We start from the raw sequence: 24,567 nt of genomic DNA on the forward strand, positions 1-24,567 counted from the left end.
GACAAGGCTTATAATCATTCAGACCATTTTTATTTGTCAGGTACTTCTTTTTCATAGACTGTTATTTCTTACAGGAAAATAAATCCTCAGACTTTTTTTCTATATTCTGTTCTGCCTTAACGGACCTATAGAAACATATTTCCTTTTAACAAATATCTCCTTTTAAAAAAATGGCTTGTTTCTGTAAAGTATTGACACATAATGATACACATGCGAACAGATTAATTTTTTAAAAAGTTGGGCCCATCTTCTAAAGCACAAGAATCTCCTAGGACATAGATAAGCCATTTTAGAAATGAGTTCAAAATTCCTTACTCTCTGTTTAGTAAAGATCATTACTCATCCAAGGCAACATATACATAATGTGTATTTTTGTAATGCTGCATGGTGAAAGCGAATACAACCAAACTTAGTCACGTAACAATGAAAAAAAAAAGAATTCTACCGTTTGCCAGTCAGGAGAGTTTATTCGCAGCTGGTATGTGTGTCTATGGGTCCATTTGTGGTCTTACCCTAGTACCCAAAATCCACACTGTGCAGTACCAGACCTCTTTCCTGTAAGTGGTTCAGCAGAGATCTCAGAAAGGCTTCCCTGGGTCTGAACCTGCAGGAAAGTATGTGAAACTCAGAAGGAGAATCACACTGAGGGCTTCTCCTGGGTGGTCCCTGATGTTTGTATCAAGCAGAGGCAGCAGGAGGATGGTCCTCTTCTAGGAAGTCCCCGTGGTCTCTGGGTGAACTTATATCCTTCTACATGGTAATGTCTCCTAAATGCATGTCTACCTTCACCTCTCTCCTGAGCCCTCGAGCTTTCTACCAACCACGTACAGGATGTCTCCAAACTTAGATATTTCATATCATGCCTGAAACTCGATGCATTGCTTTCCCGCACCACCAAGCCTGCTCCAACAGTCCAGGTCTCACCATCCACAAAGCTGCCCAAGCCAGAAACCTGAGATTCAACTAGTGACCACTAGCCCTGGTTTGTGCAGAACTTGCCCTGGTTTTGCACTGACAGCCCCATATCCTGGGAAACGCCTTCACCCAGGCAAATTGGGACAGTTGGCATCATGGAGTCAGCAGGAACGCTGCCCTCTCCCTTACACCGCATCCTGTCGGCCACCAATCCTGTCAACTGCTGCTCCCTTCAGGATCTCTGTCTGCTCCACTTCTCTGTGCTCCCTCCGACAGGTCAGGGCCAGGCTGCTCTCATTTCTCACCTGTGTGGTCACAGTAGTCTCCCACCCGTCTCACTGCTCCCACTTTCATCCCGTCACCCACTGTCCCCACTGCAACCAGAGGGACCTTTCTAAAGAGCAGATCTTACTGCGCGAGCGTGCACGCACATGTACACACGCATGTGCGCTAAAGCTTAAACCATTTGGTGGCCCACTTTGCCCTTGGGGTAATACCCAGATACCTCGGCTTGACGTAGCATGTGAGGCCCTTTCATCACCTGATTCCTGATTAACGCTTTGCCCCCATTTCTCACTGCTTTCTTCCTCCCTGTCTTTGGCTGAGTTCGTTTTATTCACAAGGCCATGCTCACTCTTGCCTCCGAGCCTTTGCTCTCTCGGTCCCAGCTCAGTGCCTTGCACCTGTAGGTGCTCTGTAGCTATTTATCAATGAAGGCACGGGGCAGCCCCAGGCCTGAGAGATGGGGCACCAAGTTCCAGCCCTGGTTCTTCCCTTCCCAGCTCCGTGGCCTTCAGGCTGCCACGTCCTTTCTCGAAGCTTCAGTTTTCTTACCTACAAACTGAGCGTTTTGGTCTGATGACTACGGGATTTCACCTCTGACATTATGATGACGTGTTTCTTCATTTCTTACTGATCATTCTAAGTAAGAAGGGATAAGCAAACAGTCTCAAAATAGGTCTGCAACTGGAGCCAGAGCATTTACTGCAGTGAAATTCTAGTTGGATGATGTGTCTTCTCACATTTGGGGCAAAGATGCTGTTGTAAAATTTTATTTTGGGTTCTAGCAGATGAGGTCATTTAAATGCTGCCGAGGCCGCTCCCTTTAATGCACCACCCCTGTTTTGGTAAATAAATCCCTCTGTTTGCCTTTGTGAAGAGATGCACATGTGAGCTCACACAGTAATTGGCGGTTTACAGGAAAGGGTAGCACTCTGACAACATTAATACAGACGTCCGTAGCGTCCAATTTTGCATGGTTTGGCTTTTTCTCAACAGGCTGACAAAGTCTCATTGCCCTTTAAGCCAATGTAAAAGGAAGCAAAGGCCCAAGCCCTCTGTCTAGACAGGATCTGTTTCAGAACTCAATCATCTCTACAACGGGATCTGTGTTCACACGCTGAACATTGGCAAACAGGCAGGTCTCCCATCTGGGTAAACTTCTTAACGTCAGTCTCAATAACTTTGAAGAACCCTAGGATTAGTGGATAAACATTCTCTATTTGTTAATTCAGTGACATTTATGCAGTATTGTTATGTGCTAGGCACTGTTCTAGCTGCTGGAGAACCCATTTGTAAATGAGAGATAAAGTTCCTGTCCTGCGGCGTTTGTCACGTATAAGGGGCCACAAGCAATAAGTAAGAAAATAAATCAGAATGTTAGATGCTGACCATAAGTACGATAAATAAAGTAAAACAGTGACCTGAAAGATGGCCCTGCAGTGACACGGGCAGGGGGCAAATTGATACTGGGTGTTGTCGGCAAAAGACCTCATTAAAGAGGCCATGTTTCAGCTACAGACTGAGTGTCAGGAAAGGGCAGCCCTGCAAAATCTGGGGGCAGAATGTTTCCGGCGAGGAACCAGCACATGCAGCTGCTGTAAGACAGAAATGATAGAATATTCCAGGAGCAGAGAGACTGCAGCGCAGTGAGTACTGGGGACAGGATTAGGAGGTGACGTGGAAGATGTGGACGGGACTCGACTACAAAGGTTCATGTCCATTGCAAAGAGTGCGGACCTTATTCTAAGTCTAGCGGGCAGCTGTCGAAAGGTTTCAGCTGAGTGCATCATGATATATATATATATATTTGTTAACCTTTACCCTAGATGCGTAATGGAGAGTAGTGGTTTGTGAGAGGGAAAGCGTAAAAAGGGAGACCAGATTGGAGGCCGTTGTGATAACCCAAGCTAGAGATGCTGGTGGCTTTGACAAGGGTGGTGTCAGGGAAGAAAAGCAGAGGTAGAGAACGTGGATCTGTTTTGCAAATAGAGCGTTTAGATCTCACTCATGGTTTAGGTGTAGGAAATAGAAGGATAAATCAAAGACAATTCATGGGTTGTGGGTTTGCATATCCTCTTAAGCTTGAGTAGATGATGTTGCTATTCCCACTGAGATGGGAAAGAAGGACAGTCCTGTTTTGACCCTACTGGTGTGTGTAGTGGATACCTAAGTGGAATTGTAAGGAGGCAGTTGGAAATATACTTGATATTTATTGTTTTTAAGTTGGCCTGTTGGTTTTTGGCCAGTGCCAGCTTTAGGCTAATAAACTTTAGACACTGATTTTATTTTTAACTGAACGCTGCTTTCAGCTGTAGGCAGCTAGATTTACTACTGACAATTGTACAATTGAGACCGATAACATCTGCCTCTTCCTGTTTCTGCCCCTCTTTGTGTTCCTCAGAACTCCTTCACTAGATGATCAAGAAATTCCAGGGTGAGGAAATTTGCATCATTTTCTTTGAATTCTCCCCTTACAGTTTCTACTCTGTTGTGGAGGGAAAGTCATATTATTGGATAAAAGAAAATCTGTTTCTAGACTAGTGTAGTTGGGGGCTGTATGTGTAAACACATATTCTATTAGATATGTGTTTTGTTTTTGTTTTGCTTTTAACTAGTTGTGTGTATCTTGGGCAGGGGCAGGGGTGTGGAGTGGGTGTGTGGGGTGCTCTTGTCTCTAACTCCTCTGTCAGGGTCAACATTTAGGCCATTCTTCTTTCCCCATGAATGTAGTTTTGCATGTTTCTTGTCACAAGTACTATTTCTAAAGCATTTAAAAATCAGAAGGAACTGTATCTAGTATTGTCACATCCTCTGTGAACCATACTTAGCATGTTCTGTTTAGCAAAAGGAGGGTAGGACGGGAGAAAATGATGGTGTAGCTAGTAATAGGGATGGATAGGTTTTAACTAATTTGGGCTAAAACCAAAGGGGTTTTCTTATTTCTGGGCTCTCATAATGGTCCGTGTTGTTCTTGGGAAAGAGTTCTACAGATTATCTGTACTGGGAGAGGGAGGAACACTGTCTCACATCTTCAAGACCCCAGGAGCCATGGCATGTCTTCCAAGGAAAAAAGTCAAGCCACCGTCGACTCTCATTTGTTACCTGCACCGTGAGGCCCAGGGAAGCAGCCACAGGGCTGACCCATGTGCCAGTGTGGGATGCCCAGCACGCCGGGATAACGGCTAACCGGAGCACCTCGCCTTTGTTCTCTTCCGAGTCCTCCGATAGCCACAGGGTCTCGTGTAGTGGAAGCACTGAAGGTTGCTATCTCATGGTAGCACTGATTCTCAAGGATGGCCTCTTGGAAGTCGTGGAGCTGTGAGAGACTCTGAAGGCCAGGCAGGCTGTTTCTGAATGGGAAAGAGAGAAAGGTGTTCCAGAGGTCAGAGGCAACCAACCAAAACCCAGGGAGTCCAAAGTGAGACGATGGGATGGTGTAGGGATCGTTGACAAGTTCATGAACTACTGTGGGAGAAACGCCAGTGACTTCTGCGGTCACATTTGGCCAGACAGGCTTCATGGGCCTGTGGTCAGTGGATGGAGGAGACAGCTGGCACCACGGCGTATTGTTGGAGTCATGGAGCCCCCGTGAGCTGCGCTGGGCGAGGAGAAGTGTAGGGCCCAACAGGTCTCTGTCTGGCAATAATTTCCCTAGACGTTCCTGTTGCTGCACATTAGTGACCGTTCAACATCTGCTTTTTTTTACCGTTGCATTTTAGTTGCTGACAGTATGCATTTCAGATTTTCTAAATGCTTCACATTTTTCCTCTTTTGCAAGCAGCTTGAATGGGCAGGTTGCCTACTTTTAGGGAGATGCTGGCTTTGTCTGTATTGGACCTTTACAGTTCCGTCGGACCTTCACGATGAACGAAGAAAACACAGAGCTTTTCTTTTATAAATTGAGGAATGCGTTGTGACCCCTACCTATATACCTGGAGCCAGCAAGGACTTTGGGACGAGCCTAAAGTCAGACTCGCAAATAAATCACTGTAGAAGCTTTTGCTTTCATTTCTCTGAGCAGCCAATTATCAAACATTTTGCAGTGGGTGTATGTTTGTGTCCTTGGAGTGAAATACGGAGTCACATGGAGAATAAACCAGAGCAGAAAAGCTACTAGCAGTCAAGAGGACTTAGACACCTTTATTAGTTTTTGAAAAGGATAGATCTTTGGCAGTTCTCTGGAGGTCCAGTGGTTAGGACTCCGCGCTTTCCCTGCCGAGGGCGCAGGTTCAATCCCTGGTCGGGGAACTTAAGATCCCACGAGCCCTGTGGCGTGGCCTAAATAAATAAATAAAGTAAAAGGGATAGGTTTTTATAGCTGTTGAAGCATTTTTAAATGCATTTAAAGAGTATACTGGGGCTTCCCTGGTGGCGCTGTGGTTGAGAGTCTGCCTGCCGATGCAGGGGACACGGGTTCGAGCCTTGGTCTGGGAAGATCCCACATGCCGCAGAGCAACTAAGCCCGTGCGCCACAACTACTGAGCCTGCACATCTGGAGCCTGTGCTCCGCAACAAGAGAGGCCGCGATAGTGAGAGGCCCGCGCACTGCGATGAAGAGTGGCCCCCGCTTGCCGCAACTTAGAGAAAGCCCTCGCACAGAAACGAAGACCCAACACAGCCATAAATAAATAAATACATTAATTTAAAAAAAAAAGAGTATACTGACCAGTGCGTGCAGAAGTTGATCACAAATTCATCGGTGAATTTCCTGTTTTGGTTTCTCCTACCCAAGATCTCATTCATATATTTTAAGGAAGTTTGAGATTCAATTCAATATGATGTTTTTAACATATATGATATGCAGTGTAAGTCATATGTGGTTACCTATCAACATTTATCATGTATCTACTAGATGTCAGGAGCACTGCTGCCTGTTTCCATAAATGTCTCCTTTAATCCTAACATCAGACCTGGAAGTATTAATACTTAACCCCACTTTATTATTTTTTTAAAGAGTTATATGTTTTTTTTGTTTGTTTTCGGGTTTTTCTAATATTTATTTGGTTGCACCAGGTCTCAGCTGCAGCAGCTGGGCTCCTTAGTTGTGGCTCTGGGGCTCCTCAGTTGCAGCTCGTCAGCTCCCCGTCTGCGCCATTCGAGCTTCCAGTTGTGGCATGCATATGGGATCTAGTTCCCTGACCAGGGATCGAACCTGGGCCCCCTGCACTGGGAGCACCGAGTCCTATCCACTGCGCCACCAGGGAAGTCCCTTTAAAGGCAAGGAAACTGAGGTATTCAGGCCTTATGTGACTTTCGTAAGTACCAAGTGGCAGAGCTTGGCTCAAACTAGTTGAAGTCTCCTGGCACCAAGACCTAGCTCTGTCTTCCTTTCATCCTCCTTTATCAATTAGTAGCCGTTGTAAATAAAAGGAACCCAGGCACAGCCAGTATTTATACACGTAGTGGTACCTGGGTTCCAGGCAGAAAAGCTTTACTTACCAGGACCCGCTGGTCAGGAAATTCGCAAATCACTTTTGCTGTGCTGTCCAATGTCATTGCCACTAGCCACAGATGGCTAATTAAATTTAATTAAAATGAAATGAAATTAAAAATTCAGTGTCTCCGTTGCCACCAGCCATACTTCAAGTGTTCGATAGCCACCTGTGGCTGGTGGCTCCTATTGGGTGGTGCAGAAGGAGAACACTCCTGTTATCACAGAAGGTTGTTTTGGGCAGCACTGCCAGCTCGAGACTTTGGTCCAACCCACAGAATTTTCTCATCGGTGGTCCCCTGCGATATCTGTCGACAAGTGATGAATACTTGGCTGGACCTCCCCGCTCCCCTCTCCTTTGACAGTGGTGCGTGTCTGTCCAGATGCTTCACATTCTGCTCACTTTTTCTTCCAAGGAGGAAGTTGGCCGGATATGGAAGATGGAGCTGCTTAAAGAATCGGATGGGCTGGGAATTCAGGTTAGTGGAGGCCGAGGATCAAAGCGCTCACCTCACGCTATCGTTGTCACCCAAGTGAAGGAAGGAGGTGCCGCTCACAGGTGACTAGATAACTCTCCCTTTCTCTGCCTCCTTGTCTTCCCCCCCTCCCCTTCCCCCGGGTGCCGGGACTCTGGGGATTACGGTTTACAAGGATGATGCTGGAGCACAGGAGGAGATCAGGCACGAGCGGTTCTAATTAAACACCCCTCTGAGCACAGGAAGTGGTTAATTGCTGGGGCTCTTGCCAGCTCTGCCACACCATGAAGGAAAGATTAGATTTCTTTCTAATCCAGTTTGAGTGTCAAGTGAATGTTACTTATCCTGACTTTCGGGATGTTTGTGACACGTGGTTCCTTATCCACGCATTGGAACACCACATCCCTGACATCGTCACTCCCACGAGACTATGGCTGATGACTTGGGAAAGTGATGGGGTTTAAATGTGACCACAGTTCGTGTGCCGTGTCTGGATTCGTCGGGTCTGTCCAGATTTGATACACACTTAGATATGTGTCTCTGCCGTGCAGATGTGGAGGGGGAAAAATAAATGTGAATTTTCTCCTTGTGACCTGAAAACAATTCACACTGTAAAGCTTCTTTTTTAACCTGGACAGTCGTCTGAGTAGGAAGAGGGACAGTGCTTAGGCAGAGAACGTCAAAGAAGAAGTCCATGTTGAGTTAGAGGGATGTAGCCGTCCCCAAATGTAAGCTAATGCCGTGTAGCTAATTGCTTCTGTATACATAGGGCATCTACTGTTTGCAAAGCACAGTGGGACGCGTATATATGTTGGATTTCCATACATATACAGTAGGTGGATAAAGGTAGAGTTTCACTGATGAGGGAGGTGAATCTAGTCTGGAATCAGTGTTCAGTCCAGGTACCCTGACGCTAAGGGGGAGTTAGCAAACCAGAGCAGTATTGGCCTGCTCCAGACCGAGGGAGCTCTCAGAAATGTATCTCAAAAAAAAAAAAAATGTATCTCATGAGCCACAGTTGGAGGAGCTCAAAGTATTTAGTCTGAGGAATAGAGGACCAGGGCACAAACTATCAAAGTGTTTCATGCTCATCAGTCCCCTAAGTAGAGAGCACGATCCTGATAACTCAAGTAGAAATAAGATTAACTGCAGGTGTCAGTTATCTGGGTGGCAGTAATTATTGAAAGATTAAGACCTTAGATGGTTTGTATGCAGAAGAACATCATTACACGTCCCAAATGATGGATGCTTTAAGGAACTCTCATGAGATAGCCATTTTCCCATTAGTCCTGGGTTTCAGGTTCTAGTCTGTCTTTGGAAAGTTGGCAATTAGGAAATTCCTGTGCTCAGAGATGAGCTTATGTAGAACTGTTCTTTCCTATTTTCCATGTGAGCTATTTCTAGTGGGTCTGACCATTTTCTTACAGCCTTAGCTTAGATGTGTGTGTGTGTGTGTATGTATGTCTGGGTATTTAATTTATATGTGGGGCATTCTAGTTAATAACTGGAGATGAGAAATGTGGGATTAAAAAGGAACAGGGACAGAGGTGATCTTGATGGTGGTGTGGAGAAGTAAGACCAGGGACGCTGGCCCAAACCACTACGTTCTCCTGTATTCCTGAATCCCTTTCCTCCAGAGTGCCCACCCACATACCTCTTTGATGTTCCAGTTTGCTTGTTCTCTGTGGTTTTCCTCTTCCATTCTCTTTCCATCCTGAGCAACAGCCTGGGGTTCTTAGCCTTTCTCTGCTTTAGGGACTTTTGAAGAACAGAAAGCAGAGGCTCTCAGAGTCTCTGGTGCCTCCTGTCTTCTGTCAAAACCTAGATTCATAGAAAAGATTATGATGCATGCCCTAGAGGACACAGAGAGGGACTGGTAAGGGGGGGAGGATAGAGAACTTGGTCAATTCATTGAGACAGAGCAAGGAGGAGAGAGTCCATAGATTAGAGAGAAACAGAGTGGGGTGAATCTGGGAGTGTTGGAGACAAGCATGGGTCCCACCCAATCCTGGATGCCGATGTAAAGCCTTCAGAGGGGATGGTGGAATCCTGGGCTTTGGGTCTCTCAGCTTCACCAGATTTCCCATCCCATATTTAGCGATGGAGATGAAAAGCCTCTGACTGCTTTGGGATCACGGGAGACCAGGCCATTGGAGGCTCAGTTGGAACCCACACACTGTTAACCCACCATGATTGACGGGACCTGCCCGGTGCTCTGTAACAGTCTGCCACCCTTGACCCACTGTAGGGCAGGCAGACCCCGTGATGACTGGGCCTCCTGCCAGCCCAGTGGGAAGGAAACTCCAGGTCATTCACTTAATTTAAAGGAAATAAAGAAATAGAACATGTTTGTACGCCTGTGTGGTACACCAGGTCTGATACGTACAACAGCAAGCAGTAACTTAGGCAGTTTCTTTGTTCATTTTTCTGTTCATCCTTCTGCTTATGAAGCTTGGCGGTAGGGACACAAAGAAGAAGGAGGCATTGTGACACTTTACCCTCGAGGCCCTGTAACTCTTGGGGGCGGGGTTACAGACACACATGGTGTGGTGCCACAGGTACCACAGGGGAAACCTGGGCAAGGGTGTGTCACCTAGGAAGAGAGAGGGACGTGGGTTAGAGAAGGATTCCTGGTGAGCTGAGGATACCTTCGCTCTTTTGGGGCTCAGCTCAGAGACTCAGATGATGACTCAGTCTCAAGGGCAGGGTGGCAGGTAGGACTAGAGAAAAGAATGACCAACTGTCCGAAAGCCTTGGGGTCTCGGTTCCTCTATCACATCTCCACTTGGATGGAAGACGTTTCATTGCCGTTGATGTGGGATAGGGTGGTAACTTGAGATGGTGCTTGTTACTAAACGACCATCTGAAATCATGAAGCTCGTCACTCCCCTAACTGGGCAGACGGAAGGATGAAGCAGTCCCATCCCAGCTGTCTCCAGCTGTCCCTTCTCCTCTTTAGCCCATTTTTAACTGTCCCCTCTCACAGCCCTCCCCAGCTCCAGGAAGATGGCCCTTCTCCAGCCCAGAATGTTTTGACGAGGGATTTTTTTTCCCATCTCCGTTTCCTCAGGGATGGCAGACTGTCCTTAGGAGATGAGCTGCTGGTAATCAATGGTCACTTACTAGTCGGGCTCTCCCACGAGGAAGCTGTGGCCATTCTTCGCTCAGCCACCGGAGTGGTTCAGCTGGTGGTGGCCAGCAAGGTAGGTGGTTTTTGTTCGTTTTGTAGAATATTTTAAATGGTGGCGGTGGATTTGGTTTGGAGCCCTCCCCATGTACGACCCCACCCCCACCCCGCATACACACGCATATGCGTACTTGCCTTTACCTTGGGCCATTCAAATAGCCATGATTCTACGGTGCGAGCCCACAAGGGACCCTGAGCTAAAGGGCATTTAATCATCTTGCCTTCCTTGAAGGGTCTTTATGGGTATATCTAGGAGATGGAAAAGCAATAACAGGACTAAGGAAAAGGGAAGAATGGGAGGGTAGGAGGAAAGACAGGGTGGACAGAGTAGCAACTGGTCCAGGGGGAAACCAAGGAGGAGATGTGGAAGTCAGTGGGACAGCAGGGGCGGGAGGGGGGCGGGAGATGCGCATCTTCCAGGTCCCGCCGGAAGGGCAGGCTACGGGCTGCCGGGACTCTTCCTCCTCAGTTTTACAAATGACCCAGCGAGGCAGAGCTTCCGCAGGGGCTCCCGTCTCGAGGAGGCCTTGATTCTGCCGCCGGCAGTGCGACCGGGACCCTGGTTCTTGACCCCCCAGTGGTGTCTGTCTTGTCCCCTCCGTCTCGCTGCCACTTCTTCGTCACCCAGCCTCGGGCTGGGATTTCTTTCACCCCCACCCCCGGAGCATGTAAAAGTAGTGCTGATGTGCGGGGTCCCCATCTGCTTTCTCCCCGGGGTCTCGCCAGCCTTAGAGAACTGGGTAGAGGCGGCAGGATGCCCCGGCTGTGTGGCAAGAGGGGAGGAACTGGGCTGTCTGGGATCTGCTCCACTGTCTGATGAGATGGTGCTGCTGTTGAGACCAGGGAGGGGCCCACAGGACTCGGGGGCTTGTGCAGTGGAGCACGGGCGTATCCCAGTGCTAGCTGAGGGGAGAACCGGCGTGAGGCCCCCCAGGCCTTAATCCTTTGCAGCAATACGCTCTCGACAGGATGGCTGATTTCCGCCGGTTATCCCTGATGCGATTTTTAAACCCAGCATCTACAGGTTTTTATATATTTTCTTTCTTAGATTGCACGGTCTGTTGCCTATTTGGGGAGTGTTTAATAAATAGATGAGAAGAGTATTTTGAGCCATCTGAAAAATCTGCTTTCCTCCCTTTATACCGTTTACCCCAAGTCCCTGAGCTAGACCCTTAGGCTTCCAACCAGAATATAGAGCCTTGGCAAAGACTTGGCAGGAAGAGCTGACACTGAGGCCCTGGAGGCAGGAGTTGAGACACTCTCCATTCATAGGCCCCCTCCTCCCCTCCCAGAGATGCTGTGGGGCATCCCCTCCCTAGGGGTGGGGAAGGAGCGAAGCTAGGGATGTTCTTGGTCAGCCTGGTGAATCCCACAAGGAGGGAAAGGCTGTGAGGGAAGGAGAAACAAATTCCTCATTTGGCCAGATGTGGTGGGAGTTTGGAAAGCATTACTGGTTGTTACACACACACGCGCGCGTGCGCGCACGCAGGTACCACACACGGTCCTATCTTTGCACGGCCCACCTCCGCACAGCCTGCAGCTTAAGAACACAGGGGTTCTGCACAGGTGGTATACCATGTCCCCCAAACCTTTATTTCTGTGCTCACTTCTTTCTCCTGCTAGTTGGAAAATGAGGAAGAGAAGTCTCTTCAAAGTCAGCCATTATCCACAAACACACTACACAAAGAAAATATAAAATAAAAACAAAAAGGGGCCACTCACGGGTAATTAAGGGGCACACGTGAGATTTTTGAAAACAAATTTTGGAGTCTGACCAATATTTTCACTCACTGACTTGAAGGAAGAAAGACACTCACAGGTATTGGGTTCCACTGGGTGCTAGGCAGTTCGTACCTACTATCTCATTTAATTCTTAAATCCCATGAGAGAGCCATTCATTCATTTTATTCAGAGGATGAAGCTAAAATCTAAGAGGTTAATTAATTTGCCCAGAGGTCACACAAGCAGTGGGTGACAGAAGAAGCAAGTTTCATCCTGGGTTCATTGGACTTCAGAGTTTCATGCTGCCCCTTAGTTGCATGAGATATAAAGGACACCAGAGTCAATGGTATTAGAAAAAGGTAATGTGTTCCTGCCAGAGGCCTGGACATTTAGGGACACTTGCTGGGGTCTTTGTAGGGCTGAGCAGCATCCAGAGCTTAGGAACAGGCGTCCATTCTGCTTTTCAATCCGTTGACTCTTGGCCGGCAGTCCTGAGCTATGGCCCTAAGGCTGACCCAGTCCTCAGAGTTGCGACTCCTTCCCGTTTGCTCCATTTACAAGTAGGCAGTACGCTGGTACGGCAGCTGCCTGCTGTTTGTTCCTGAACTTAATCTACACCATCCAAGGTGCTCATCCATGGAGGAGAAACAAGAAGTCGATCTTTAGGCACCTCTGGGCATCTTTTCCTTTTCTTCATCCCACAAGACCAAGTCACCCACAGGCTTTGTTTCTGTCTTTATATATGAAGAGAGGGAGAAAAGAAAAAGAACTTTTGACTTACTGAATATAGGAGTAATAAAATATCTAAATTCATCATTGCAGACAATCGTCACCTTGTCACAAAACTTTAAGGCATTGTTTTGGAGATATAGCAGTTACTTTCTTCTGGAGAGGGTGTCTCATGTTTCCACACAAATATGTCATTTGTGTATACAGAGGAGCTTAGAAAGTTTTTGTTGAATGAATAAACTCAGAATAGCCAAGTTCGTTCTGATATTCCTAGAAGTACATGCATAGAAAGAAGAGCTTTCTCTTGTGCCCTCTCTCTTTTTTGTTTCACTGTTGGTTTTTATTAACAAGAAATATGTATTCATTATATCTAACGTAGAAAGCCCAGAAAAACATAGAGAAGAGAAAGAAGATAAAATGTTTGTAACACCGCCGACAATAACTGTCCACTAACTGGCGTGTCCTTCCAGACAGGAACGCATATGTGTGTGCAAATACACGCACGTTTTCTTTTAAATGGAATCAAACACAAGGAGGCAGTGCACCTGGAGGCAGTCCCACCCGTCCCATTCAGGTGCCAGCACAGCCCTTTAAAACCTGTGTATCTTGAGCAACTTACTACATCTCTCGAAGTCTGACTTGTACAATGAGAATCAATAACTGCTTCACAGGATGTTCGGAAGATTCAATGAACTGTAAAGGGTTCTGAACAATCTAGCTGGTCACAGTGAGCACTTGGAGAAATGTGCTCCTTTATGGTCATCACCCAGTATTGCATCCAGTTTATTATTACATCTGTTATTAATACGGTTCTTAACATATTATTTTTAACCTGCTTTTTTGGTAAGTAACATACTATAAGAACTCTTCCCACATCAGGAAATAAATTTCTAGAGCAGCATTTTTTATGGCCCCGGAGTATTCCATCCTGTGGCTATTGGGAAATTTACTCAGCAGTTGGAACTTTCACTTTTTTTAAGCTTTCTATTAATAGCTGAGCAGAATTGACATCCCAGAAGAGGACTCAACTCACTTTCTCCTTAATAACTCTTTTTCCCTTCCTCGGGCAAGGTCTAAAAGTATGGTTTTACAAATTACTGATCTAAAATGAATGAGCTTCAGGTACCTTGAAAGGTGGAAACTGCATCAAACTAGTAACAAACGACATTGTCACCAGGTGCCAACTCAGTAGTAGTTTGTAACGTCCCTTGTGTAAGATGGGTATTTTTTGTTATTCTCTTTTCTGTCAGCCCCCAAGGAATATGATGATCAAAACTCTCCACGTGTTTCCTTCCTTGTAGAAATTGCTGGTATGGGGGAAAGAGGAGAGGACACATTGCTCCTTTTCTCTGGCCTCAGATCAGCCCTGCAGCCCCGGTCCCTGGCCTCACGTGCTGTGTCATTTCCCAGGAGAGCTCTGGGTTCCTGTGTGTGCCTCATTTGTCCTTGGGATTGTCGCGTGGTCTCACTGATCTCGCCTGCATCCCTCAACCCATTCTGACCTTATTTGTGTGTAGGAAGGAAGGGCTGTGTTGATGAAGCCCCCTTTGGAGTCTAATCTTAATGGAGTCTGATTCCATCTGTTTTTGTTGACCTTTAAAAGTTGTTCAAGGGCTGCTTTCGTTGCAGAGACATTATCAGTCTCCACTTTGACATTGTGATTCACTAAACAATCTAATCTCTTTCTGGTGACCATGGGCCTGTGAGATGAGCAATGAGGGAGAGGAAGATATGGTGGATGTTTAAGCTCTGAGCTAGGCCTGGGGACACTGCACTGAGTAGACATGGTTTGAGGAACTCTCAGACAAGCAGGGGAGATAGATGAGTAAGTTAGACACACACAGCGAGGCGATAAACAGTAGAGGACATTAGAGGGGAAAGGAGAGGCAAATGCCTCCAGAGGTGATCCAGGAAGGCTTGCAGGAGACAATGCTCAAGCTTTGCCCAGAGAGGCCTTAGTCATGAGAGGAAGGGTGGTCTAGGCAGGGGAGCTGCTGGTGGAAAAGGCAACAGGGCAGGGGAGAGCCCGGTGTGTTTGAAAGTCAGTACAGCTTGAATGGAAGGGATGGGAGAATGGAGTGGGGTGAGTTTGGAGAGCTGGGCAGAGGCCAAATCTCTGATGTTAGCCTGCCAATGAGGGACTTTAAACTATATCCTGAAAGTAAGACAGGGGAGGGCATTGAAGGATCTTAAGTTCAGGGAGTTTAGATTGCCCATAGAAACATTCACCTAAGAAACATAGATTCATCAAGAAAAAAAAATGGGGGCTTCCCTGGTGGCACAGTGGTTGAGAGTCCGCCTGCCGACGCAGGGGACGCGGGTTCGTGTCCCGGTCCGGGAGGATCCCACATGCCGCGGAGCGGCTGGGCCCGTGAGCCATGCTTGCACCCCTGGAAATGTGGAACCTGCACTCCATATAGGCTTTGGATTGGGAGCACGTGACCACCCGCAGTTGACTCAGCTAGGTTTACCTTGACCTTGACATCATGGGGTAACTCGTGGGCCTTTCATTGTGTCCCCATAGGAAAGCTCTGCAGAGGACCTCCTCAGGCTAACATCTAAGAGTTTGCCTGATCTGACCAGTTCGGTAGAGGACGTGTCCTCTTGGACCGACAACGAAGACCAGGAGCCGGACGGGGACGAGGACGAAGGAACTGAATCGTCTTCCGTCCAGGGAGCGGTAAGTGTGCCTGTGCTTTCCCGGGCTACTCTGCTGGGGTGATGTTTTCCCGAAGACATGGGTGCCAGGATCAGAGATAAAAGCTTGAGATAGATATAGATAGTATGGTCGAAACTGGGATGGGAGAGGACCAGAGTGCATCTTTTTATTTTTTTGTCAGAATCATCCAGAAAAATCTGTGAGGGTAATACTTTTTATTTAAGAAAAAAAAGAAAATTGACACTGGAATTGACACTGGAAATACGAGAGCAATTGGGTATTGAGTTCAGTGCGTATATCAACTTCTAAGAAGTCTAATATATACAAGAGTTTTATTGCTACTTCTTGATATAGTGTTTGAAAACTATCGTTTGTGAATTTAAACTTAGACTGAGAGATGTCCGGTTGAAAGTGGAATGTTAAAATAACACAGAACCCATTCAGGTGAAGTTGTATAGATGTGTCTCCCTGTTTTCATGAAATCAGGACTTTCCCATGGCTTGTAGCGCTTCCTTATCCAGCCTGTGACGCCTCACGCCCTCGTGGGCTGCTCCCCAGCATGGTCTGGCACAGAGTCGGGAGGGCTTGTGGTTAGCTGTGGTTGCAGTGCGGCTCTGTGGTCTCCTCTTTGTATCCCAGATCTGGTAGATACGTCATTTTTAGTGTAAAACCTTGTTAGCCACTGTTCCCCATCCAACTAGCCCTGGGGAGGGTGCTTTCTTTCTGCCATTTGGAACCCTTACTCCTTCCCATCAGCACTGAACCTAGTCAGCATGGGTAAGCATTGGGAAATTTGTTTATAATTAGGCCTTAGAACAGGGTTCCCCAAACCCCGGTACTAGTCCGCGGCCTGTTAGGAACCGGGCCGCACAGCAGGAGGTGAGCGGTGGGCAAGCAAGCGAGGCTTCATCTGCTGCTCCCATCGCTCACATTACTGCCTGACCATCCCCACCCCGTCCGAGGAAAAATTGTCTTCCACGAAACCGGTCCCTGGTGTCCAAAAGGTTGGGGACCTCTGCCTTAGGAGACAACAACAACAAAAAATCTCTTTTTCCATTTACATGATACGCTATTTGAATTTAAGGAAGAAAAAGTTACTTTTCCCCTTTCTTTATGATCACGGGAGTTCCAGGGCCACTAAGTATGGTGGTGCAGGTTGTGGACTGCACAAAGGTGCCACATCTAAGGGAGCACCATTTACATCGTAAACATCATAGGCTTTTATGTTTATGAGGACAGTTTTCTGGAAGATGGCAGTAAAGAGTTTTGCTCGAACAAAATCAGTACGTTAAGACAATTTTCCAGTAAAAGAAGGAAAACATCTTGAAGAAGTGGTACTTTTTGTAATTTTCCCAGAGGTCCTGTACAGGCCCATTGTTGATTTCAAACACTGTTCCAACAGCTTTTCCCTCAAAGGAAAGCTTTCTCAGAAGACTAACCTATAAAGCAAGTCGATCAGAGCTGAACGGATGGGGTTAAAGTAAACAGTTTAGAGACAACTGTGTGATTATTCCCGCCTCTTTGTATTGTGATGCCATTCAGTAGCCACTTTTTCCTTACTTTGTCCCTTAATTTTACTTTTGGTAAGGATAGAAACCACACTAATGGTCATGACCTCCACTGTCTCCCTGACTGAGCTCTGCCCACTTCTTGGGCCTCACCTCACACCAAGCTCACTGCCCGTCCTGCAGTCCTTCATGATGAGCGTACATTTATCTGCCATAGGACCTTTGCAAATGCTGTTCTGTCTCTCTGGAATCCTCTTTGCCTGACTGACTCCAATTCATTTTTGGTTTTTGGGTTTTTAAAGAATTTTTACTGCAGTAGAGTGGCTTTACAGTGTTGTGTTAGTTTCTGCTGTACAGCAAAGTGAATCAGCTGTACGTATACATATAGCCCCTCTTTTATTGCATTTCCTTCCCATTTAAGTCACTGCAGAGTATTGAGTAGAGTTCCCTGTGTACACAGTAGGTTCTCATTAGTCATCTATTTTATACATAGTATCAATAGTGTATATATGTCAATCCCAGTCTCCCAATTCATCCCACCCCACCCTTCCCCCTTGGTGTCCATATGTTTGATCTCTCTGTCTGTGTCTCCATTTCATCTTTTGGATCCTTTAGTGTTACTTCCTCAGAGAAACTTCCAGAATATATCCAATCTATATTAAATCTCTTAGCTCTCATACCAAGACCATATGGCTTTCCCCTGAACTGCCTGTTACATTTAGATTTGTGATTATTTGATTAAAATCTGTTTCTCTCGTCCAACTGTGAACTCCATGAGATGTAGGAATGCGATGACTGCCTTGAGTTCCCAGTGAATCCCTAGAATGTAGCCAGTACATCTAGTGCTGAGTTATAAATAACTAAATAAATTTAGAAACAGACAACAGGACAAGCATTCATTGAAAACTAATGAAAAAATGACAACAAAATCTAACTAGATTTATCCACCACAAACATTACATTTACACCCCTGGCTCGTAGCTGACTGTATCATGGCAGCCTCAGAGGGCTGATGGGGCAATATCCACGTTCCAGCCCCTATAGGAATGACCTACAGAGACGTTCCCTGGATAAGCCTCGAACAGGCTGATTATCGTGTGTCTCTTTTCCCACTATTGTCCACCCATCCTTTAAGGCCACGATCTTTCTGAGTCTACCCACCCTTCCTCCCTGTGACCTCCCCTGCCCTCGCCGTTCTCTGTTGGTACAGCAGTCACCCTCTGTACAGAAGGGGAATGGAGTGTGTGGCAGTCCAGCCAGCAGACCTCTCAACTCCAGCCTGACTCTGCTATTCCCACCTTTCTAACCAGACGTGGCTCTCCAGCCCGGCTCCAGCCCACAACTTCTCCCCTCACATGCCCACAGTCTGGAGAGCTCGCCCCTGCTGAACAGATCCCACTGCTCGGCAGCTGTGCCCTGCCCAGCTCAGCCAGTTTTCAATGGAGAGCTAAGTAAGCTCCATTGGATTGGATTTCAAGAGAGGAAAACTCTGCAACATACCTGCACCTCCTCTGAGAAAGCCCGGAGCCAGTAATGTGGCCCAATAGTCTGTAGAGAGGTTGTAGGTCCGCATATATTTTTTAATCTCATAATTCATAATCTCTTGCAAAAAAATCCAAGGAATTATTTGTCTAGGAGTTTTTTTTACACTAAATACTGCTCTAGTAAATGGGCCATTACCTTTATTAAATGTGTTACATGTTTTTATTTAAATTATAATTTAAACTTACTATAGTTTTATAAATTTATCATGTTTTTTATAAATGTATTATAATTTAAATTATAAGTTAAATGAGTTGTTCTGGTTCCAAAACTAATGTTTCCACTATATAAATGGGTTGTTTGACCCCCAAAAACCTGCAAAAGACAATACAAATCACCCACAATCCTCCTGTTCAAAGATAGCCGTCTTTAACATTTTGCTATGCCTTTCTACTTGATTTTTTTTTCTTAAGCACATATATATATTTTTAATTGACCTTATATTAACATACTTGTGGAACTTGCTATGGTCTTAATGATATGATCCTGAACATTCCCCCGTGTCATTAAAGGGTCTTCTGAAACATGATTTGTAATGGCTAATATTTTATAACATGGATATGCCGTCATTTATTTTACTAATTTTCTATCAGAAATTCCATTTACATCAGTCACACGTATATTTAATTTTAAAAATTATAAAGAATTCTGTAGTCCATGTAGCTCTGTGCACGTTTTTCATTTTCTTATTTGCTTAGATAGCTTGTAGCAGTAGAAGTGCTTATTTACTAATTTACACTTCCAGCAGTGCCCAGGTCCCATCCTCACCAATAACATTATCTTTTAAAAGTTTGCCAATTAATCACGTATTGTTGGGTATGCTCATTATCACAATTTTGCCAAAGGAATTTCAGTGCAGTCCATCATCACACACTTTATTTGGGAAATTTTTGGTTGCCTTTAAGGAGAAACAAATGACTCCGAGCAATCGTCCCCCACAAGTACACACGCTTCAGGGCCGTACTTCTGGGTTTCTCCGTCACGTCACCCCCAGCTCTCGTACGCAGATCCCGAACCCACTATCGTCGGTGGAGAAACCAGCACTCATCCTGCTTTGACAGTTAGTTCTGCCTTCTGTGTGACCCGGACACCACCTGGCCCCACTTCACCTTCCACTGCACCCCCCTCACAAAGCATCACGGAGGAGGGGACACCGGGCTTCTTCCCTGGCTCATCACCCTTGCCTGAACGCCCACCATCTCTCAGCCATTCTCTTGAGCTCTGGTTTCAAGCCAGACTACCCGGGTGTGAGCCAGAGCCCTGCAGGGCCAGGAAGTGGGCACACGACATTTTCCCACCTTCACAATCTGCTCAGGGTCTGCCCTGCTGGGCCTTCCAGAGGTGCTGAACTACTGAGAAAAAGAAATGTTTCAGTTCTGTGTTTACAATCCAAGACTCTTTGTTTTATAATTTTTAAACACTGTCGAACCACTTAAACGAAAGAAACCTGGTACTGTTTTAATCAGCTAAGTCACAAAGCCTTTTACTTCCCAGATGATAATGATTAAACCTGCAGCCGAGTTCCACTCTGACTTTGACTCTTCTTGCACCGGTAAGTCATGGACGCTCCAAGCACTTAGGTGGAGCAAAAACGCTCAGGATCTGCCATGAGCACCCTTGTGAGTTATCTTTCCATGGCTACAGGAAACAGCCACGAGGTTTTCCTTTCGAAGAGCTCAGGCCATGCTTAGAATAGAACCATGTGGTGAACATCCAAGTGTGAGGGGCAGAGGCAAGAAAAAGGGAACAAGGATGGGACGGGGAAATCCCACAGGCATGTGCGTGATTGTCATCCATCTCGGGGGGTCTGGCTTCAGAGGGAGGGCCCTCCCTCCACCTCCCACAGACATCCCCATCTCCAAGACTGCCAGCCTGGTCTCAGAAATAGCTGAGTCTAGTCCCCTCCCCCATACCGACTGTGGTCCCCATCCGCCCGATTGGCCATTCTTTCTCAAGGCTTTCTTCTCCACTTTGTCTTCTGCTCTGCAGTGACAATTTTTAAGTGAGAATCCGACCATGTCACTTCATTTAAAGTCCTTCAGTGGGTCTCAATCATGCTGAAGTTACAATCACAACTCCGTAACGTGGAGCCATTGGCTCCAGCCTGCCTGTGCTGCCTTTCCTCTTGTATATGCTCCTGGCAGCCCTGACCACACAGACACAGACACAGACACACACACACACACACACACACACACACACACACACACAGACACACACACACACACACACACACACACCACGCATGCGCGCAGACACACACACACACACACACACACACACCGTGCATGCGTGCGCACACAACCCTCCCTGGCGCTCTCCCAAATCTGCTAATCACTGCTCACCTGGCATTTAGCATCTGCTGTTTTCTCTTTATTTGTTGCTACATATCTTTTTTGGGAGAAGAAAGAAAATACATTTATAAACTTTTGAAGTCAGGTATACCTCGTTGGACCCCAGTATCCAATGAGAAGTACCTTGTATTCAATACATACTCAGTACATATTTCTCAATCATAAATCTATCTGTAGAACAGCGGTTCCCAAAGTTCCCCAGACCAGCAGCATCAGAATCACCTGGAAATGTGTTAGAAATAAAAATCCTCAGGTCCCATCCCAGACCTGCTAAATCAGAAACTCCGAGGTGGCATCTAAAAATCTTTTTTTAATAAGGCTTCCCGGTGATTTGGACTAAGGCTAACATTTGAGAACTTTAGAGCCCTCCAATAAAATGAGTGACACATGCATTATTATTGGCTATTGAAAAAAGGGAGTATCCTTTCTCAAGTGTAAATAATTATAGTTCATCTTTTTTAATTTTTATTTTTAAACTAATTTTATTGAAGTATAGTTGATTTACAATGTTGTGTTAATTTCTGCTGTACAGCAAGGTGACTCAGTTATACATATGTACACATTCTTTTTCATATTCTTTTCCATTATGGTTTATGGCAGGATATTGAATATAGTTCCCCGTGCTATACAGTAGGACCTTGTTGTTTATCCATCCTCTATATAATAGTTTGCATCTAGTTCATCTTTTTTTAAATGAGGTTTTTAAGGAAAAAACAAATATCTGGCCTTCTGAGGGAGTGGCTCCTTTTAAAATGAAGAGAGGAAGAAGAGTTTTAATATAACAGGATGTGGAATGGGTGATACCTCTTAAGTGATTAGGAACCTGTCTTTCCCTTTTTATATATCTAACAAAAACAAAACAAAAATGGAAGTAATGATTGTCGTTGCCAAATGTGCAATTGTCGAAGCTCAGCTGGGAAGGTTTTGTTTAGCACATCAGTCAGCAGACCTGTATCCGGCTTCCTTTGGCATCAAGGGAATCAGTTCTAACATTTTTGGAATCACTGGTTTGGAAAATCTTGGAGAACTTTGGGGTTATTAGGGTTTAAGAAGGAATAAAGGACTTCACCTCTCAAAAGGAGAAAAGGAAAGCCAAACTGGATCTTAGGATTCCGTAAGTCTGATGTGGGTGTTTGATTCTTCGTTTGTTGATGGCTTAACCCTGAGGTGTGGGAACCTGAATCACAGTCTTTTGGAAAAGGCAGCATCCTGGGGGTAGATGTCCATCTATATGCGGAGAGAAAGGAGAGGCTCTCTTGCGTTTTATTTGGATTGAATACGTGGTAAAGAGCCTGGGCACTGAGGGCTTGTAGTGACGTGTCTGAGGGTGCCATTGCTGGTGAGGTCAGAGTGTGGGATTGTCTGTTGTTTGGGGCCTGAGCTAGATTTTTCGGGTGAATCGAACTTAGAGGCTAATGCAAGGAACAGAGAGCACCAAGAGTGTAAACTTGCGATTAGTGTTAAAACAGGAAGGTCCCAGTGTCTGACTGAAAAATCAGGTCTTCACAGAGTAAAACTATTAATGCAGAGAGACACTGGCTCAGGACTCCCCGAGCTTTTTGTAAGGGGAGCAAATGTTCTTTACTAAAGCCTCGAGGGGAGGGTGTTAAGACAGGCTGCTAATATGGGCACAGGTGGGCTCTGCTGCTGCGTCTCAGGGTCCCTCTGAGCACAGGGCAGTGGCAGCCACTGCTTAGAGACGTCCTCCATCTGCTAGTGGGTCAGGAACAGTCTTTCCTTCTCCTTGGGCTTCCACTTTCTACTTATCTAACTTTAGGACTCACCTCCTCCAGGAAGTCTTCCTGGACACACATATCCTTCATGCCTGTAATACATACTGTATTTTCCTTCATGACCCTTAACACAGACTGTAAAGACATATTTATACATATGTCTGCTTGCTTACCGTCATCCTTCCCATGAGTAGAGGATCCACGGGGGCAGGGCTCCTGTCAGGTTTGCTCACAGTTGGCTCTCAGTATGTATTATGGATGGTTGGATGGGTGGGCAGAAAGGTGGATGGTTGATGTGCCCTCTCTCACTCCTTAATGCTCCTGCATGCCCCTCATCATAAGGCTTATTTACCTTCCATTGACTTGCCCGCCTTGCCCAGCACACCACGAATTTTAAATGGGCATGGCACATAGTGGGCATTTGTTGTTTGTATCTGCCACTCCCTTTTGGGAGTTTCCATCTGGTATACAAATATCAGTGTATATAAGATCATTTTTCCAAGTATAGCACTGGGAGAACAGCATCCCTTCCCTTAAAATAGGACATCAGTGGAACCACCTCATTAAGAAATGAGTAGATTTCTTATTTTCTCTTTGGTTAAGCTTCCAGAGCTGCTAGCAGCTAGAAAGGGAACTTAGAAAAGGGAACTTTTAACAAATCAACCACAGCAAAGGATTGACTATCCCCAGGGAGTTGGTGAAGTAGTAGGTGGAATGTCAGTGAAAAGACTAGCCACGAAGGCCCCAGGGAAGACAGCATGGAACCTCGAGTGTCAGGATGCAGGTTCTGGTACACAGTCATATACAGTGTCAGGGCCACCAGGAACCTTGGGGGGTTGGCGGCTCTATACTTGCTGTTTTATAGGCTAGAAATCCTTGGTGAGAGAGAAGATCGCGGAGCTCTGCTGAGAGCAAACTTGTTCCCCTGGATAAGTCATGTTATAGCCAAGGCAGCAGCGAGGGGAAAGCAAAAGGGCCTGGAAGGAAAAGATGAACGCATCTCAAACACGTGAGGGGAAGAGCTGTGTGTAGCAGACGCGTGAATGTACGCAGGCAGCTCCCTGCTGTCGTGTGTGTTAAAATGCACAAGGAGGGTACGGTTTAAGCTGATCATCTGATCCCCAGGTTCCACGCTGGAAGGCCTGTTTGGCAGATCTGAGTGGGGTCTAGTTTCAGAAGCTTCCCAGGTGATTCTGATGCTTTTTAAAAAGCAAACCTTTGAAAGATGGTGGCCACTGTAGAAAGCAGCCAATCCGACCACACACCTTTGTTAGCCACATGGCAACTTCCAGACGTGACCCAAAGTGGCAGGGTCCCTAAGAGTCTCCTGGCTGGGAGCTGGATGAAGCCCAGGGACCCATCTGCGCATGGCTTTGAGATAAGAGGAGCTTTTAGGCCCCCAGCTACCTTCCTCCTTCCTGCAGTCTGGGACGCAGGGAGAGAAGCTATGGTGGGTGTGCTGCTGTGGGAAACTTGGAAGCACAGACCCCCCGAGCCCGTTCTGCATCCTTTGTGAACACAGACTTGCTTGCACACCTTGGCTGTCATTGCCTTCGCAGACATCAGTTCCTGGTATATAGACTGGTGTGGTTATTGCAGAAGCTGTATTATTCCCACCGACAACCCAAAGCAGGCAGGAACTCGTACTGATCCATAATTCCCACGGGTTGTATATTCTTCTCTCCACTGTCCCAAGCTGTGAACTACCCTCTCCTTCCCCTCAGCATCTTAGACTTCCCCAAGTAGATCTCAATGCGTTTAGATGTTCCTTAAGCAGCTCTTTAGGTAACTCAGGCCACGTCAAAGAGGCTGCGTGTTGGGGCTCCCCTGGTGGCGCAGTGGTTGAGAGTCCGCCTGTCGATGCAGGGGACACGGGTTCGTGCTCTGGTCCAGGAAGATCCCACATGCCGCGGAGCGGCTGGGCCCGTGAGCCAGGGTCGCTGGGCCTGCGCGTCCGGAGCCTGTGCTCCGCAGCGGGAGAGGCCGCAGCAGTGAGAGGCCTGCGTACCGCAAAAAAAAAAAAAAAAAA

At 46.4% G+C, this 24,567-nt stretch overlaps 1 protein-coding gene across 1 annotated transcript in view; it reads left to right on the top strand.

The window, feature by feature from the left end:
• LOC112406774 (PDZ domain-containing protein 2-like) overlaps nucleotides 1-24,567 on the top strand; it is a 78,241-nt gene that overhangs the window by 2,593 nt on the left and 51,081 nt on the right. The window contains exons 2-4 of the mRNA XM_024755758.1: nucleotides 7,045-7,187; nucleotides 10,175-10,307; nucleotides 15,267-15,422. Coding sequence (XP_024611526.1) covers nucleotides 7,045-7,187; nucleotides 10,175-10,307; nucleotides 15,267-15,422 — 432 coding nt within the window. The remainder of the gene's footprint in view (nucleotides 1-7,044; nucleotides 7,188-10,174; nucleotides 10,308-15,266; nucleotides 15,423-24,567) is intronic.

Source organism: Neophocaena asiaeorientalis, unplaced genomic scaffold, assembly GCF_003031525.2.
Source record: "Neophocaena asiaeorientalis asiaeorientalis breed wild unplaced genomic scaffold, Neophocaena_asiaeorientalis_V1.1 scaffold93, whole genome shotgun sequence".
NCBI classification, from domain to species: Eukaryota; Metazoa; Chordata; class Mammalia; order Artiodactyla; family Phocoenidae; genus Neophocaena; species Neophocaena asiaeorientalis.